General features: G+C 40.4%; 1 protein-coding gene across 2 annotated transcripts in view; it reads left to right on the forward strand.

Moving 5' to 3' along the window:
• The window catches only part of ripor2 (RHO family interacting cell polarization regulator 2), an 86,395-nt gene that overhangs the window by 49,576 nt on the left and 17,998 nt on the right, over window positions 1-18,821 (forward strand). For both annotated transcript variants that reach the window (XM_072283617.1, XM_072283620.1), the window contains exons 10-16: window positions 191-316; window positions 4,033-4,181; window positions 6,793-6,922; window positions 11,582-12,274; window positions 13,275-13,441; window positions 16,577-16,739; window positions 18,329-18,464. In XM_072283617.1, coding sequence (XP_072139718.1) covers window positions 191-316; window positions 4,033-4,181; window positions 6,793-6,922; window positions 11,582-12,274; window positions 13,275-13,441; window positions 16,577-16,739; window positions 18,329-18,464 — 1,564 coding nt within the window. The remainder of the gene's footprint in view (window positions 1-190; window positions 317-4,032; window positions 4,182-6,792; window positions 6,923-11,581; window positions 12,275-13,274; window positions 13,442-16,576; window positions 16,740-18,328; window positions 18,465-18,821) is intronic.

Raw genomic sequence — 18,821 nt, forward strand, 5'->3', positions numbered from 1 at the left:
CTTCACACCTTTTGCTACACATTTTCAGTAACTTGTTGTTCTGTAAGTCTGAGTAATGTTCCTATTCAGAATAATCATTCCTGTTAATGAAACTGGTGGTTTGAGAACAGAATAAGTCATTTCCTAAATTCTGAAATATAATTAGCGATGTTCCTGTGCATGCTAACTGATTTGTTTTATCTTTACAAAGATCTTTATGCGTTATGGTCGTCAAAGGTGGAAATTAAAAGGCAGAATAGAAATCAATGACCGGCAAAGCTGGGATGGAGAAGAAATGATCTTCTTGCCTCTGATTAATGAATTATTCTCAATTAAGGTACATGAACAGCTGACTATAAACGTTGGAGTAATTCAGAAACTACTGTGCTTTTCAAAGACATTATATTACTTGCCATTTCTGAAGGTCGGTTATGTGTGTCCTTTGGTCAGAAGGTCTAGTCACAGGATGCTGTGGTTTGCAAATGCTGTTGAACTGAATGTGTTGAAGGTTTTTCTCTCAAGCCACTGCGGTCATGCAAAAATGGTCGTAGTTCTTTAAAATGAAACAGAAACTGAAGGTGGCACTCAGCAGCACAGCAGCAGTAAAGAATGTAAATGGTAATACTTTAGGTACAGCCTGCACCTGATCAGACCATTCAGTGGGTCAGGGGCAGAATTCTTGGATTGACATTGGAGTTAACTAAACTTCTGTGTCATTTTGCTACGTTAACTTCTTGCAAGTTTTTCATACTTTCCTACTTCAACAACATATGCTGGATCTTGGATCTGGTTTTCGGCCAATGCCATTCATCTCCCTTTTCAGTCCACTTAATTTCACAGCTCAACCTACCCCTGTTCTGATGTTTGCATTCTCTGTTTGACTTCCAATAAAAGACCATAAGACCATAAGACAAAGGAGCAGAAGTTGGCCATTCGGCCCATCGAGTCTGCTCCACCATTTTATCATGAGCTGATCCATTTTATCCTATTTAGTCCCACTCCCCCGCCTTCTCACCATAACCTTTGATGCCCTGGCTACTCAGATACCTATCAATCTCTGCCTTAAATACACCCAATGACTTGGCCTCCACTGCTGCCCATGGCAACAAATTCCATAGATTCACCACCTTCTGACTAAAAAAATTTCTTCGCATTTCTGTTCTGAATGGGTGCCCTTCAATCCTTAAGTCATGCCCTCTCGTACCAGACTCCCCCATCATGGGAAGCAACTTTGCCACATCCACTCTGTCCATGCCTTTCAACATTCGAAATGTTTCTATGAGGTCTCCCCTCATTCTTCTAAACTCCAAGGAATACAGTCCAAGAGCGGACAAACATTCCTCATATGTTAACCCTCTCATTCCCAGAATCATTCTAGTGAATCTTCTCTGTATCCTCTCCAATGTCAGCACATCCTTTCTTAAATAAGGAGACCAAAACTGCCCACAGTACTCCAAGTGAGGTCTCACCAGTGCCTTATAGAGCCTTAACATCACATCCCTGCTCCTATACTCTATTCCTCTAGAAATGAATGCCAACATTGCATTCACCTTCTTCACAACTGACTCAACCTGGAGGTTAACTTTAAGGGAATCCTGTACGAGGATTCCCAAGTCCCATTGCATCTCAGAACTTTGAATTCTTTCCCCATTTAAATAATAGTCTGCCCATTTATTTCTTCTGCCAAAGTGCATAACCATACACTTTCCAACATTGTATTTCATTTGCTACTTCTTTGCCCATTCTTCCAATCTATCCAAGTCTCTCTGCAGACTCTCCATTTCCTCAGCACTACTGGCCCCTCCACCTATCTTCGTATCATCAGCAAACTTAGCCACAAAGCCATCTATTCCATAATCCAAATCGTTGATGTACAATGTAAAAAGAAGCGGCCCCAACACTGATCCCTGTGGAACACCACTGGTAACCGGCAGCCAACCAGAATAGGATCCCTTTATTCCCACTCTCTGTTTCCTGCCAATCAGCCAACACTCTATCCACGTATGTAACTTTCCCGTAATTCCATGGGCTCTTACCTTTTTAAGCAGTCTCATGTGTGGCACCTTGTCAAAGGCCTTCTGAAAATCCAAATATACAACATCCACTGCATCTCCCTTGTCTAGTCTATTGGTAATTTCCTCAAAAAATTGTAATAAGTTTGTCAGGCAGGATTTTCCTTTGAGGAATCCATGCTGAGTTCTGCCTATCTTGTCATATGCCTCCAGGTACTCTGTAACCTCATCCTTGACAATCAACTCCAACAACTTCCCAACCACTGATGTCAAGCCAACAGGTCTATAATTTCCTTTTTGCTTCCTTGCCCCCTTCTTAAATAGCGGAGTGACCTTTGCAATCTTCCAGTCCTCCGGAACCATGCCAGAATCTATCGACTTTTGAAAGATCATCGCTAATGCCTCCGCAATCTCCACAGCTACTTCCTTCAGAACACGCAGGTGCATTCCACCTGGTCCGTGTGATAAAGACTTCACCATGCCTGGATGATTTACAGATCCAGCCAGGAAGGTTTTCCTGTTTCCAGCACTGTTTTTAAATGCGATGCATCTATACTTTTGAACAAAGTGAAAAGTGATCCCACAAAAACAGAGGAGTACCTGTGGCATTCTGATTTTGTTTTTCAGTCTGTGCAAACATTGTAGCTTCATCTTAAATCTTTGTGTGTCTATAACGTAATCCCTTTCCTTGCATTTTGCTCACCATCTAATTGTACACTCCTTGGATCATTAAATGCCCTCATGCCTTTCATTTCTTCTGAGACAATTATCTTTCAGAAACGTTTCTGAATTGGAACTGGCTCTGAGAAATGACATAGCTTTGGAGAAATACGCTACTGCAAATTTCTCCCAGCAGAATTTACCCTGACATTTATCAATGAAGTTACTGGATAGCCCTTTTGGGCTGTTGGTCCCAACTACTTCTGTAAATTTAAAAGAAAGGCTTGATGCTGACACTGGAGAAAAGGGAGAGCAGTTAAATGAATTTAACTACAAGCTCTTTGGTCTTATCAGTCACAGCAGAAATCCAGCAGCTGAAGTAATTGTTTTTTAAGCTATCAGATTGAAATTGCATCAATGGAGCATTCAGAATTCCTTAGAAGGATGTCTCTGTTTCATGTCAAGCTGTTTGTAGTAAATTCAACATGATCGCTTTCAGGAATCCAGTATCTTTTTTATCACTATTCATTCAGTTGATGCTCACTTGACTCATTTCTCAATGATGCATCTGGCTGAGAAAGTTGAAGTTACAAACTCTCAATTAAGGCTAATACTGTATTGTAAAGATAAGCTATTAGTGTTAGTGACCGTGGCCCAGGCCCTGGTCTGCTGCTCAGTTCAACAGGAAAGTTCTCCTTGGCTGCTGGTTGATTTTGTTGCTTTGATGAATTTCTTCTCTTAAACCAATGCCACTCACTGTTGTTTAATCGATTTCTTATCTCAGTGCTGATCAAGAATAGTGATATTGTAGATTGCTTGCTTTTGTTGCCTGGTTTACATTTCAAAGTAGCTTCAGGGTGCAAAATGCTTGAAATTAAATTATTCTTTAAACACAGGTTTTTGGACATCGTTGAACTCAGCAAGTATTTAAAATTCACTGCAATTCTTTCATGCAAAGATTAAAAAATAACATTACTAATGATTTTGCACTTAGAACTACTGACCTGTGAGGTCAAGAAGCAGATTATGTTGCATTCAATTTTGCACCCAGGTGTTTGCGGTGTTGGAGAAATTGCTGGTGGGGACTCACTAGTGAAAGGGAAAATGTGGATAATGAACATTCTGGACTTCCGTTTGATGTGACCTTTGGGGTAGGTTAGCTTTCACCTGCTGTACACTTGGCAAATGGCAGCAGCAGATAGAGTTTGTGCTCACTAAACAGGAACCTTTAAGGACAAAGACACTACAGACTAGGACTGCAAACAAAGATCATGGAGCTGTTATTACATTGGTAAAACCACATGCATCTATTAACTGAGAATCACACCACCAGAATGACACATTTTCTCCATTTAATCTCTCTCTCTCTCCATCACTCTAGGTGTCAGAATTGAAGGGTCTGGCAACTCATCTCCTGGTCGGCAGTGTCACTTGTGAAACAAAAGACCTATTCACAGCCCAACCTCAAATGGTTGCCGTCGACATCAATGACCTTGGAACTGTGAAGCTAAACCTGGAGGTGACGTGGTAGTAAGTAATGGATGTTGACCTCTATTATTCCGTAAATTTCAATAGTTCAATAGGTTCAATTTAATGTCAGAGAAATGTATACAATAAAAATCATGAAATTCTTTTTCTTCACAACCATCCACACAAACGCAGGAGTGCCCCAAAGAATGAATGACAGTTAAATGTTAGAACCCCGAAGCCCCCTCCCAGCTCCCCCATCCCACGCATAAGCAGCAGCAAAACATTGGCACCCCCCACCCAGCACTCAAGCATGCAGCAAAGCATCAATAAAGACACAGACCTGAGGTACCCCAAAGACTACTCATTCATCCGGTGATTCGACATACCACAGGCTCTCTCCTTCCCTAGTAAGGGAAAAGGAATTGTCTCCGTTTCACAGCGAGAGGGGAGACATAACAAACAACTGGCTGATTTATGGTGTTAAAAGTCTGTTGCGTCGTTGTTTCCGAGCTCTGTGCCCGAAGAACCCGGGTCTCTGGGCACACAGCCAGCAGCCAGCTCACTGCTTATGATCTTCCGTGTACTCCCACAATGCACCAGGTGGCGGCACCGGCCTTGAATCTGCCCGCCTCCAGAGCCACGAAAATCCGCCACCCTGAAGGCGTGCTGGTCTTCTAGGCTGCGTCCTTTCTGTCGTGTTTCTGAGCTCCTTGGCTATACACGTTGTTGAGTAGCGCGGGTTTTACTAAAAAATGGCATCATAATTGGAAGTAAATCAGGATCTGCAGTGCCAAAAACAAAGCACTGGGCATTCCTGTTTCACAACCTTCATTTTTCAAACATATCTGTAACATCAATATTTCATTAGATCTTTTTCACATCATAAAGTACACCCATGTCCGTTGCTTTAATCAGTGGAAATTTTGCTAAAATACATTTTGAGAATTATTCTTATTCTAAGGGTGCTACTAATAATAAACAATGTTAATTGCTGGCACTGAAATGTGTGGTGACACTTGCGGGCTGCCCCCAGCACATCATCAGGTGTGCTGGTTGTTCATGCAAATGACACATTTCACTATATGTTTCGATGAAATTAGTCTGAAATCTAGCAGTGGAGTGAAGCATGAGGATTGCAGAGTGAAGCGACAAAGTACAGGTTTTGACACTACATGCACAGCTTAGCTGTGAATCACAGGGACCCTACCTAGTAAAACCCATAAGAACATGTCTTGAGTGTCTGTTGTTCTCAAATTGAAAGTAGATTGCAGGTCTTTGTGTGATGCTGACTAGATGCCAAAGGGGGCCCTGCTTTCTCTCTAAGGTCATGTACTGAACATGCACTGGAATTCTGACCTACAGCAGCATGAGATATAGAATCACACAGTCATTACAAGAGAAAAAAGGCTGAGAGGTTCATGAAGCCTCTGCCAGGTTTTTAAGCTCCAGATACCCTGCTGTCTTATTGCAGACTAGCAAATATTATTTCTATAATACCTTATCTATTACTTTTCTAGAAAGCAACAACTGAACTTGTCTTCACCACCCATTCAGATCATAAATACTCTTCCAATGCATTTGGCAATCCCTTTAAATCCATACATTATAGGTTTATGCCAGTAAGAAGTGTCACTATTACACTTTATTTACTCTGTCTAGGATAATTCAGGATGCTGTATATTTCCATTGAATCCCTCCACCCCCCACCCACCCTGCAAACTGCTCTTGTCACTGGTCTATCCACCAAATTGGTCCCATATCACCAGACTATTTTACTGAATCATTTCATTTCTCTTTCAAAAGCCTTCATAAGCTTTCTGAAATTTCATGCCCATAATGGGACATAATGCTTCATTTACGTCCAGACCGGTTTTAAGAAAGATCCAACGTTATTTTGCTGCTAATGGCTTTATTCATGGGGGTTCACCCACACCTTTAGAATTAAACCCTGTATGTTATTTTGTTTCTCCTCATTCTTTCTAACAAAAGATGTCACTTCGCACTGTTGTGTTTTGAGTTTTATCTCACACCTGTCTGGCCATTCCACCAACTTTCCTTTGCTCCCTTGTAGTCCATCTCTGTCCTCCTCACTGTTTACTATACGTCTCTCACTTAGAAAGACATAGCAGGGTTGTTTTTTCTGAAGTTGTGCCCAGTGTATCCAAGTCTAGTATATGTATTAGAATGTATAGTGCGTGGCCAAGTGGTTAAGGCGTCGGTCTAGTGATCTGAAGGTCACTAGTTTGAGTCTCAGCTGAGGCAGCGTGTTGTGCAAGGCACTTAACCACACGCTGCTCTGCGATGACACTGGTGCCACGCTGTATAGGTCCTAGTGTCCTTCCCTTGGACAAAATCGGTGGCATGGAGAGGGGATACTTGCAGCATGGGCAACTGCCGGTCATCCATACAACCTTCCCCAAGCCTCAGTCATCATCGAAAATCGATGGACAGCCAAAGAAGGAGATGTATTATAATAACAGTGGTCCAATTATTGACACCTACAGAAAATCTACTGCAGACTCTTCTTCTTCTCTCCTGCTCAATTTTGTATTCATGCTGGAGCTGCCATGTTTGCTCCTGCGGGTGGTGGTGGGGGGTGGGGGGGAGGAATCTATTTTGCTATCAAGCAGGCGCTTGTAATGATGTTGTTTTTTCCCTTGTGTATTTGCAGTCCATTTGATAAAGAAGACCTGACCCCATCCACTGGCAATCTGCACAAAGCTACCAGTATACAGAGGCGCAGTTCCATATATAGCCAAAGCACGCCAGAAACACCCACCTTTGAAGGCTTCTCCTTCTTTGTAAGTAACATGCTCCATTAAAAACCATGTAAAATTAAGTAAAGTATGCATGCTTATAAATAATATTTTAAACAACAGGGTATGTTTGTTGCTTTCTTGTGAATTCTAACTTCCCTTGTTTACTGTTTGTAACTGTTGTCTCACATTGCAATGATTTTGAAGATTCATTGTGGACAATAAATCATTGGTTATTATCCTGATGTCTCAACTTGACTCCTCAATTGATCGCAATAAGGAAGGAGTAGCCTAATGTACATTAGGATGTCAGTAAAAAATCAACAACTGCACCTCTCTGCAGACTGTCAAGCTGAAATGCAAAACCTACTTATTCTCAACCCAGTTCAAGAACAAAACTGATCATAGCTTTGATCTTAATTGCTTCATTTAGACTGGTGATGATTGGTGTGCAAGGGGCATTGCAGTCATACAGCAGACATTGTTTAAGATTGGAGTTGAGTAGAAGTCAACTTCCACTGGGTTCTGCAGAACTTCTGTCTATCGAGTTGATGAAAAACAGGAAGTCTTGAATTTACATTCCCCATTTTGACAATACAATCCCTGTTGTTGAATTATCTGTTCTGATTGCAGGTGAAATAACAGGGGCATTAATTTTCATTTGCTAATTTGAATGGATGAAATATTCTGCATTCCAGAACCTTGCTTCCTATAAGTGACATTCTGTGTCAGGACTGCCAATTTGTGAAATCCCATCCCACACCTCCAAAAGAAGTGCTTCTTAATATACTGCTTCAAATGAAATCAGATTTGTTTCAATTTGTTTTAGCAGTCATAGGTACAAAATTTTTGGCTTTAAAAAAAAAGCAAACAGCTGAAGGTTATAGATTCCGAAGGAAACCAGCACATTATGTTTATTTGTTAAGAACAAAATATGTTTGGGAGGGATGCTAATAGCGACTGAATTGATTTGAAATGGTTTATTATTGCCACCTTAGAGATACAGTGATAAATTCAGTTCTGCATGCCATTCACACAAATAATTTCCAAATGTAAGTGCAATGAGGTCGTACAGGGGAAATACAATACAATAATAATTTGAGACGACTCGGTAGCATAGTGGTTAGCATAATGGTTTACAGTACCAGTGACTGGGGTTCAATTCCCACCACTGCCTGTAGATAGGTTAATTGGGCATTGTAAATTGCCCCATGATTAGGCTAGGATTAAATCAGGGGTTGCTGAGCAACGTGGTTCGAAGGGTCAGAAGGGCCCATTCCACATTGTATCTCAATAAATAAATAAATGAATGAGCAGCACAGGATGGAGAATATGGTGTTACAGTTAGAGTTCAGGTGACCAATAATGCACAACTTGTCAAGTGCCACGACAAGGTAGGTTGTGAGGTCAAGAGTTTGCCTTTACCAGACAAGAGGTCCATTCAAGAATATCATTACAGCGGGATGAAGCTATCCATCAGCCTGGTGGAGTGTGTTTTCAAGCTTTTGTATCTTCTGTCCAATGGAAGTGCGGAGAAGAGAGAATGTTCAGGGTGGGAGGGGTCTGTGATTATGCTAGCTGCTTATCCAAGGTAGAGAAAAGTGTAAATAGAGTTCATGGAGGGGAGACAGGCTTTTCATATTAGGAAGTAATTCTGGGTTTCTAATTTCTAATTGGAATTCTACTGTATGCATCTTTTTGGACTATATAGGAACCAAGTCTGCTGTTGGCATTATTATGTTTTATTGTGGAGCCATAGTTGGGCTCAAGAGAAAAGTCAAATGGTAAGCCATCTAGAAGATTGGCTAGTACTTAGACAGAGGACTCACCTAGAAGATGTAAAGAAATTAGTTTGCATAATCTGTCTATGATCTGAGTAGCTGCTTTTTCTTCTGATTGGCACAGAACGACTCTCCAATTTTCACTACCCAGTGGAGTTAGTGGACCATGTATCTTTATTGTGTTGCTAGAGAGATAGAGAATTATTCCCATTATTCCATGAATATATGAATGGAATTTGATGTGAAGATATAGAAAGTTGAAAATGACAGGTAAAATTCGGATGTATTTTGCTGAGTGCTAACAAATTGACTAGGTTTTATTCAGTTTTTAAGGAAAATTGTTGGTAAGATTCTAGCTGAGATTAGATCACAATGATTTGAGAGCTACGTCAAGATACCTGATCCATAGTATTGCTCCTTTTGATAAATTTCTATTATAGCAGCAAGTATCTGAAGAAGATAGAACACTCTCTGCATCTTCATTTGAATGAGGATTCACAATAGGAGCAGATACTCATAATTTGAGAAACCTGTCTTGAAACTATTTAAGATAAATCTCATTTGGCAGGATTAGAGATTTCACTGAATTTATGGACTCCAGAAGGAACACAATTACAAATTTAGTATGTGACTCTTTGATGGATTCCTAAATTATGAGACTTGCGTGCGTTTGTGAACTTCCCCCCCTCCGATAAAGGCAAAGCAAAGAGCAGAAATTTATTTGTAATATTTCACTGTGTCAGAAATTCCAAAGTCATGATCAACTAATGGTGCCCTTCTGAAAAGCAATCACTCTGGCAGTACAGTCTGTGTGCCAATAAATCTCACTAAATGGCATTTGAATGTACAGTATATGGAAGATGAGGAACGCTCATTGCTTTTTATCTCAGCCATTTAGACATTGAGAGAATCGAGGAGTAAGAAGTTAATGCAGAAATGTAATGCTGAGGCAAAAGATCAGTCATGATCTTATTGAATGGCGGAGCAGGCATGAGCGTTATAAATGGCCTTCTCCTGCAGCTATGACTTCGATTCTTATATAGATCGAACATGGGACATGTTGAAGTGTTCAGCTTCTTCCATTAAGCGTCTACGACATGCACTAACTCTTTAAATTCTGACATTCAAGAAATGCCTGAAGCCGCCAGCAAACAGACTGCGGCTGTCATTTATAGATGCTCTGCGGGACACATTCTTTGACAAACTGCAACGGAGCCGCTCATTCAGTGACCTGCCGTCACTTAGGCTGTGGCCTAGGGAAAGGCTGGAACTCTACGTGAGTCGCTTTTGTGGGAGTGATCTCTTTCCACGAATGAGATTTTGCCAGCTGCATGTGTGTGTGTTTTCCTCTCTCAGCTGCCGCTGATCCTCCAGAATTCTTGTGTGTGCCGCTCCACATCCACCTGTTAGTGTGAAGAAGCAAAAACTTGAGCTGGAAAGACAAATTCCTTCAAGTACCATTGCAGGTCATCTATAGATGTGAAAAACCTAACTGCAAATGTTTGTCCAGATATAAGCACATGATTTTCCCTAATGACTAAATTCACATGTTCTTGATCTATCAGGTTCTGGATAGGTTTTGATTTCCTCTGATTAGTTGGATGATCAGTTTTACTACCTAATATGAACTGAAACCACCTGTGTTCATTCATTTAGGTGTGATGTTGCCAGGTCCCAGTGAAGACTTGGCACCAGATTTCTGGAATGAAAATCTAGCTGCTATTATAAGTATCTAATTTTGCAACAGAAAAGCATCCAGAAGATCTCTGTATTGTTAAAGGTCTTTGATGAGCCTATAGAGCTTCAGATTTTCAGAGCTTCTGAGAACGCTGCCTGTTTTTCTCCAGCTTTGGCATCTGATAGAGCCTGGCACTATTGCTCCTCCTGAGCAGCCTCCCTCCAGCCCTGATGTTCTTGCAGGAAACTGAGCAGGAAGAGTTATGGCCCTCCTTATGTGTACACTGGTGCATGGACCAGTTCCTCAGCTCTCATGCCGGAAAATCTGAATAGCTGAAGTGAGGGGGAGATGTGGACTTACTGTCCTCCAGCCCTTGATTCTTTTCACAACAGAATGTTGAACAGATGCAAAGTTGAGGGAGATTTAATCTGCTTCCCAATTTTAATTATTCATTTTCATGATATCCTGTCAATTGAAAGGCCCCTCCATTAGCTGCCTGCTGAATTTTGACAACGCCTGTTGTAATTGCATCATTATTTTGTCTTTTAATATCAGTTCCTCACTAGAATTTTAGAACTAACGTGTAAAGGCAGCTCAATATTAGCTATCAAAATGGATTTTCCTTTTCAGTGCTTATCACGTTCTTTTTTTGCCTAAGAAATACCAGTGGTAATTCTGATTTGGAGAGTATGGCCAGCCCTATCAATAAACTGCCTATAATGCATCTCTCGGGATTTTCATTCCCATTGATGTAAACATGGTCTATAAACTTGGAAGATTAGGCATTTGATTCTATTCCCAGTGGCTCTTTGTGGTCAATTGGCATAATAGTGACCAATGGAAAATAATTTCAGGTTCACCCAGACCAGACTGTAAACATGAGCTCAACATACCTTACTGCAAAGGTGACAAAGCAGCTGACATTAAGGAATAGCTTTGCTTAAACTGCCTGACAACACAAGAGGAATTCAAAACAAGGCAGGCGTGAAACTCTTACTATTCCTAACAATGTCAAAGTACTGTATGCAATGAAACTTTCCAGTGGTACCTCCAACAATCATTTAGAGAAGAATTTGTCCATCAAGTTTTTGGCAGCATGGAGCCTTTTATCTTCCATGTTAATGCACTGTTTTATGGTCCAATTTGATCGGTAATTTGCCAAAGATGCCATCTTATTTGTAGAAGAGTATTTACTATAAACTCTTTCAGTCAATAGATTTCTAAGATATGTATTTTTTGTTCTAGTCTTCACAGCTTGAAAATGGTATCTTTGATGAAGGGAACTTGACTGGTGAAAACTCCATCTCTCTTAAAGACTGTTGTCTTGCAAATGGCAACTGTGACAATCAGCCCAAACTGGCATCCACTAGTCGAGTCTACTCTAACCCTGAAATTATTTTGATTCCACCGGATACTCAAGATGAAGACTCAGAATCTCAGTCACCAGCAACACAAATAGATGAAGACTCAGCAGCTACAGATACAATAGAGAGAATTGATGATTCGCCTTCAGCTGAATCAGTGCCAGTAGAAGAGATCAAAGACACTGGGGATATGTCACCTCTGCAAATGAAACACCACCAACCACTGTCAGACCATGACGGTGATATATTTTTAGAACCTAATGTCACAGTGGCAATCCTTCAAGATTCAGATGAAATGTCTGATCTAAAGCCAGTGGAACTGGATCCCTATGAAGGTAATCTAACCAAGCAACTGGTGAAGAGGTTGACTTCAGCAGAAATGGGGCTAGCTTCTGAGGGGCAGGACTCCGAATGCTTCATCTCCAGTGATTATGCAGGAATGCAGTCCACCTCAGGGATGAGTCTGGAGGAAGCTCTACAAGGTCTTCTTCTTTCACTGGAACCGCACAAAGAGCAATATAAAGAACTTCTGGATTTGGATCAAGAAGTCATACGAATTGAGGACCTGCTGAAGGTCAGTATATTAATTGGTATTGGTACTGGCATTGATCTATAATTTATTTTAGATCCAGATGCTGCACAGTAACAGGTTCTTCCAGCCCAATGAACCTTTGTTGCTTAATTACATGCATGTGACCAATTAACCTACTAATCCACACGTCTTTGGGAGCATGAGGAGGAAACCCATCGATCACAGGGAGAATGTACGAACTCCTTACAAACAGTGGAAGAATTGAACCTGGGTCACTGGCATTGTAATCGTGTTATGCTAGCCAACATTTTACCATATTGCCCCACAGTGAAAAATCTAGTTTTGCAAGTTATCCAAAATGCCTGTTTAAAAATGACTGTCCCTAAATGCGGAATTTGCTGAGTTAGATAGTTCTGAGCGTCAACAGCTGAGTCTCATAAAGTGCAATCTCTTGCCTCCAAAGATGAGTTCATGAGGACAAGCTGGATTCAAAATGGCAGATGTCTAAGCACTCATACCTGGATCTAAGATTCAGTTCAAATGACTGTGGAGCACATAATAACCTATTTCAGATAACCAGGAAGTTTGCAATGCCGCAAATCTGATCTTGCAGCATTCAGTCCTAAATGTTAAAAAATATTTCATCTTATTTCTCTGGACAAGGAAGAGTCCTTTGAAGAAAATGTTTGATGTTCTCTAAGTTCAGTCATTAGAAGGTTAAATATCTCTCACTTCTTTCACCCAAGAATTATTCACAATTTAAGAGGCCAATGCCAGTGTATCTCTTAGAAAGGGCAGGTTAAATAAAATGAGAAAAACATAGGATTACTAGTTCAGTATCCATTGTACTGCATACTGTGATACACCAAACAGCTCCATTTCTTTGTGTACTTTTCCATGGGAGATCCACTGCACTTCTAGCCCTGTTTTTAGTTCTCCCTATTCTGTTTCTCACAACAATACAGTGTTTACTCGCTTTCCATCTTAGCTGACATTCTCAGAGTTTGGTTCCATGAACTTCTCTGATGTATTCTGCCTGCAGTGCAAGCCAAGTGCTACTCGAAGCAGAGTGTCCAGCGTGAGTCTCACAGTTGAAAGTGCTCTGGAAAGCTTTGATTTCCTGAACACCTCAGACCTGGAGGATGATGGCGGCGGTGAAGAAGCTGATGGATCTGAATGCTCCGAGGTTGAGCCTCAGAAGAACACTGTGTAAGTTCCTGAGAAACGAATTCAGGGGTATCAGAATTGTTTACCTCCTTCTCAATAAGCAAAAGGATGATGTCACTTTAGTTTGATTTTCTTTATAGTTAATTGAGTGATTGGAGATGAGGATTGAGTGAGGTGTTGAATTGTTTTAATATTTGATGAAAAACTAATTTGAGTGCTCCTTGGGATGGTGAGTTCATTACATTCCTTCAAGGATATTTTAAATACATCCTTGAATCTTTTCCTCTATCTACCTGGCATCCCTTCCTATGGCAGAGCTCAGAAGAGAGTGTCTGGGGTCAGGCAGGCAGAAAAAAAATATGGCCTGTTCAAAATGGCTGACTGAATGCAAGGATGACCTCAATGTCTGGAGATGTTGGCCTAGGACAGGATACTGACATTAGTTTGCTCATCCCATTCAGCCACTGCCTGATGGAGTTCTGGTTTGCACCTTTGGGAAACACATCATAACAATGCTCTTCTGTTTCCTAAGTTCCGTTCCACTTTAAGCAACTTCTCTTTTTGCTTAACCCAACACAGAGAGCAACCTCAATTCCAATTATAAAATTTGTTTTTTTAATAACATTTGAGTTCCTATTAAGGAGCAGAATGAGTAATTATTGGTCTCAAAAGATGTTGTGGGATCTTTAGCCTGAGTCATTCAACTGATTAACAGACCCTTGCCTAAATTAAAGGATAAATGGAGGTGCATTAGAGGCTGAAAATACTCAAGAAGTAAGGTATTCCATTTAGGAAATGCTTTTCATACTTCCAGAGTATTCAACTAATTCATTTTGAATCATGGTTTATGTACAAAGAGAGGTCCCAGAGGAAGAATTGAAATGCATGATCAATTACTCTGTTCTTTTAAATAGTTTGATTGAATGTTGGCAAGGATATTCGGAGAAATCCCTGCTCTTCAGCTTTTATCATGAGGTATTTTACCTGCTCTCAAGTGGGACAACTATTGGGCAATTGAAATCCGACAGATACTGATGTATGACTTAAACTTAAATATATTTTTAGCAATTATTATTTGATATGAACTTTTTAAATTATTCCTTATAATAATTTGGTCCAATATCATGTCAGGACCGGACCTGAGAGTTTTAATAGAACCTTTGAATGAAAGGTCATGGTTATAAAATGTGCAAATGTCAGAGATTACGTCTAGACTGGGCAAAGGTCTGGATCTGTTTCCTTACAGTCGTACTTCTCTCAGTGCATTCTCTAGGACCTGGTTACAAGTCTCCATTATTCATTCTCCTCAAAGAGATGTTAGTGAAGAGACAGTAACATTTTACTTTAATATTCTTTGCAAATTAATTAAAGTTCCAAGACTTAAACAGAAGCTCACTCACTTTAGTGCTTAACTGCATGTTAAATGTTACCCATACCCTTATCTGGGAGGTTTCTTTCTACCTAGTGCTAGACCATCGTGATGTTTAAACATGCAATAATTTCCATAAGATTTTGTAGTGCTAATTATGCAATAATTAAGATTACCTAAAGTATTCACACTATGAAATAGACCCTTTTGCAGGTTCCCTTAGCAAAGGAGTCCAATGTAAAATGAGCAAGTCATTGATAAACTTTATGGTTTGCAAAGTTACTGCTTGATTATCCCTAAGAAATTTCTTGTGAGATGGTTTAAAATTAATCTTGTTTTGACTTCTAAATGTCTATCCCCACTCTCAAAGTCAAGACTTTCCATTAGAAAAATGTTCTGATCAGCACTGAGGATTGAAACCTGAGTGGGAATGTTTGGCTCCATTCTGAACCAGTCCATGTGAGACAAGGGCTCCCTCCCAAGGCCACATTAGGAATGCTGACCTACCCCTCTGATAGACACAGCTCCGTAACCATAATCATCTGGTTATTGGCCCAATATCATTATCTGACAAACAAAAACATTTCATATATACAATTAACATGGGGAATTAAAACTAAAAATACCAATTTATACATTGAAAGAATGGTCGGCATGGCCTGCTTTGGTTTTAAATGAAGGATAGAGTATTATTGCCCATTCACAATGTTTTACTTGAAAGGAATTTAAGAATTCACTTACAGTATGTTATATACTTGCTTATATTGTGTTCCTACTAAGATTATCGTGTTTGCAACCAAGTCACCACTGGACAGTACAATTATATCATTCAGAATTACTTCTCCAAAGTGAGACGTAAAATTAAAATTTGAGGTGTGCTATAAAGGACAAGAACACAGCAAGATTAAAGACAGGAAAATTTGAGAACAGAAGTTCGAAGTGTGAGACATAGAGAATAATTATTTTTCCTCAATAGCACTATTGAGTAGTTGCATTTGGGTAGCCACACCAGTGCCAATACAGATCTTGGGAGTGGTGCATTGTTGGATGTGAGTGACAGTGAATGACCCTGTGCCCCTATGCTTGATACATCAGAAACATTATAAAATCTGTAATGAAAACCACAAACTTTCAGATGCATTTGCATTCATGCTATTTTTCATAGATTTTGGATTCTTCAAAGTACAAAGCTGTGTGACTGTACAATTATTTAACTGCATAGACAGGCTTGTCTTGGAGAAAATGCAGTGCTTGCTCACTGATTTTTGGGAAGAGGGGATTGACATATGAGGCCCGTCTGCACCTTCCAGAGTTTAGAAGAATGAGAGTTGGGTCTGTTGATGCATGTGAAGGATTGAAAGTAGAGCACTGGCAGACAGTTTTGTCAGGATGAAGTATCTAGAGTAAGGGTACATGATCTCACAATTAGAAACAGCTCTTCTACATCTGAACTGTAAAGAACAATTTTGTTTGGCGATTTGTAAGTATTAGGAATTATTTACCAACAAGGATTGTGCTGCTCAGATGTCGATAAGTACATTCAACAGAAAAAAATAGATGTTTGGACTCTAAGGGACTCCAGAGATATGGATATCTGATGGAAATATAAAGTTAGATGAGACACGACCTCATTAAATGGGGGAGCAGGTTTGAGTCACTGTAAAGCTTACTCCTGCTTCAATTTCTTATTTTCACAGTGGTGTTTGTTGATGTCTCTTTATATCAAAGGTTGTATTTTACCTTCTATAATGCATAATTTAAAGAGTATAAGTTATGCAATTAGTTTTCTTTGTTTTCAATGACGTCAGGCCAGTGCATCCGGAAGCCAGAGGTCACCTCAGTGAGGCGTTGACAGAAGACACTGGAGTTGGCACTAGTGTTGCAGGAAGTCCATTACCACTGACCACGGGCAATGAATCTCTTGATCTCATTATCATTAAGCACCTACAGCACTCTGAACATCTGTTCCAGGTAATGCAATCACTTCATTTATTAATTGGTATTTGATGGGGCTTTTGATGTTTTAACTAAACAACTGTAGCTGAGATCTACCCTGCCTGTGCATATGCTACCTCTGATCCACAAACAAGAGAAAATCTGCAGGTGCTGGAAATCCAAGCAACACACACAAAATGCTGGAGGAACTCAGCAGGCCAGGCACCATCTATGGAAAAAGTACAGTCGACATTTCAGCCCGAAACGTCTACTGTACTTTTTTCCATAGATGCTGCCTAGCCTGCTAAGTTCCTCCAGCATTTTGTGTGTGTTGTCCACCTCTAACCTATCTGACCAAGGTGTGAAAGGCCTCCCTTGGTGACCTGAAGTTCCTCCAGCTTAAAGCCCCCAGTGTTGTCTCATCTTTGGACAATGTAATGGAAGAGCTTGGCCCCAAACCTCCACTGAAAGGCTTTGACAGCTGGTAAAACCTTAGCACCAGATTTGCTGGCTAACAATGCTGCTGGCACAGTTTGAATGTTTCTGAATTTGCATTAAAATGAAAATGAAAAATTGAAAATCATCGACACTCACAACGGGCTGGAGGAACTCAGCAGGTCGGGCAACATCCGTGGAAAAGATCGGTCGATGTTTCGGGCCGGAACCCTTCGTCAGGACATCTGCAGATTATTTTGTGTTGAAAATCATCAAGTTACTTAAATAAGATAAAATAACAAAATCAACTAAAACATTAAAGAGAAAGCAGACAAAACACAGGTCATTAAAAAAGAACATGCTCGCCATCTTCCTTTCTTCCCTCTGTCCTACTATTCCTACAGAGTCTGGCACTGGATCCACAGGGTAGATGCTAGGAAATTTGAATAAATTGGAGCTGCTCCGCCGGGCTCTACTGATGAAGTATATGGAAAGGTACCGATAGCTTCCTCACATGACTACATAGGCATGCCAGTCCTGGCTTGCTAGTCCCAGTTGACTAGAGTGGAATGGAGTGGAAAGTCATTATCCCTAGATTTTCCTTCAAGCTATTGATCAAAGTTATCCAGGTTTTGTACAAGTGACTGTATCACAATCGGCTCAGACAAGTTAACCAAAAGGGTCCAGTTCTGTGCTACACAGCTCCATAACACTACGATTCTAAATAACTACTAACTAAATATGGCAACAAAGCTTTGTTGGTGTGAATCAGCAGGCTCTGTCCTTATACTTTAGATAGTTCATCAACACATGATGATAACTGACAGGGACACAGCTTCTGAGGTATGGACCTTACATCTAAAAGCATAAGACAGCCACTAACACATTAGATGTAAAATTACTGCAGGCACCTATGCAAAGCCTTATGGGGATTAGGTGTCCAGCTAAACACTAAAGCTGGATCAGCTTTGCTGAATTTTCCAGTGAGGGAAAGAAATGAAGTAATCCATGAAGGAAAGAATTAACATATAACTATTAGAATTAGTGGAAATATGCACTATAATATGTCACTTGCTGTTACACTATTAAAGAAGATATTCCAATTTTGGAGGAGCATTAATACACCTCATTATAATCAGGGTTAATTAAAATAAACAAAGTAATTTTAACAATATTCTTGCACTTAACAGCAACTTCTATCATTTGAGGAATATCCAGTCATTCGGGATAGTCTCCTGGAAAAGATTTCTCAACAGACCTGTGTGCTAGAAAACTTGATTGAGCTCAGCATGGAGAAGATGGGGAGCAGTGATCCTGTTTTAGAAGGTCAGTAATAGCAGAAATCCTTTATGGAACCAAAGCTCTGCTTTAAAGTTGACATCCACTAGTCACAGATGACTGCATTCATCTTAGGAAGAAGTTCTTTTTCCCTCCTCTCTCTTCATGCTCAGTCCACACTGAAGGTCTTTGCTCAGTGGGGCCATTGTAGCTTCTTGAGGCCTGCTTCCTGTGGTAAACCATGTATATATGTTGTAACTCGGTTACCTGTCTGGACACACACCTCTGCTGACTGCCCCTGTGGCTCCTCCCACAGAGTCCTGTATAAAGATGTTTGCCTTGCCCCTCCCCCTCAGTCTGGGGGCAGACACTCACTGTGGAGGTCGTATTGTACAGCGAATAAAA

This window comes from Mobula birostris, chromosome 19, assembly GCF_030028105.1.
Source record: "Mobula birostris isolate sMobBir1 chromosome 19, sMobBir1.hap1, whole genome shotgun sequence".
Taxonomy (NCBI): domain Eukaryota; kingdom Metazoa; phylum Chordata; class Chondrichthyes; order Myliobatiformes; family Myliobatidae; genus Mobula; species Mobula birostris.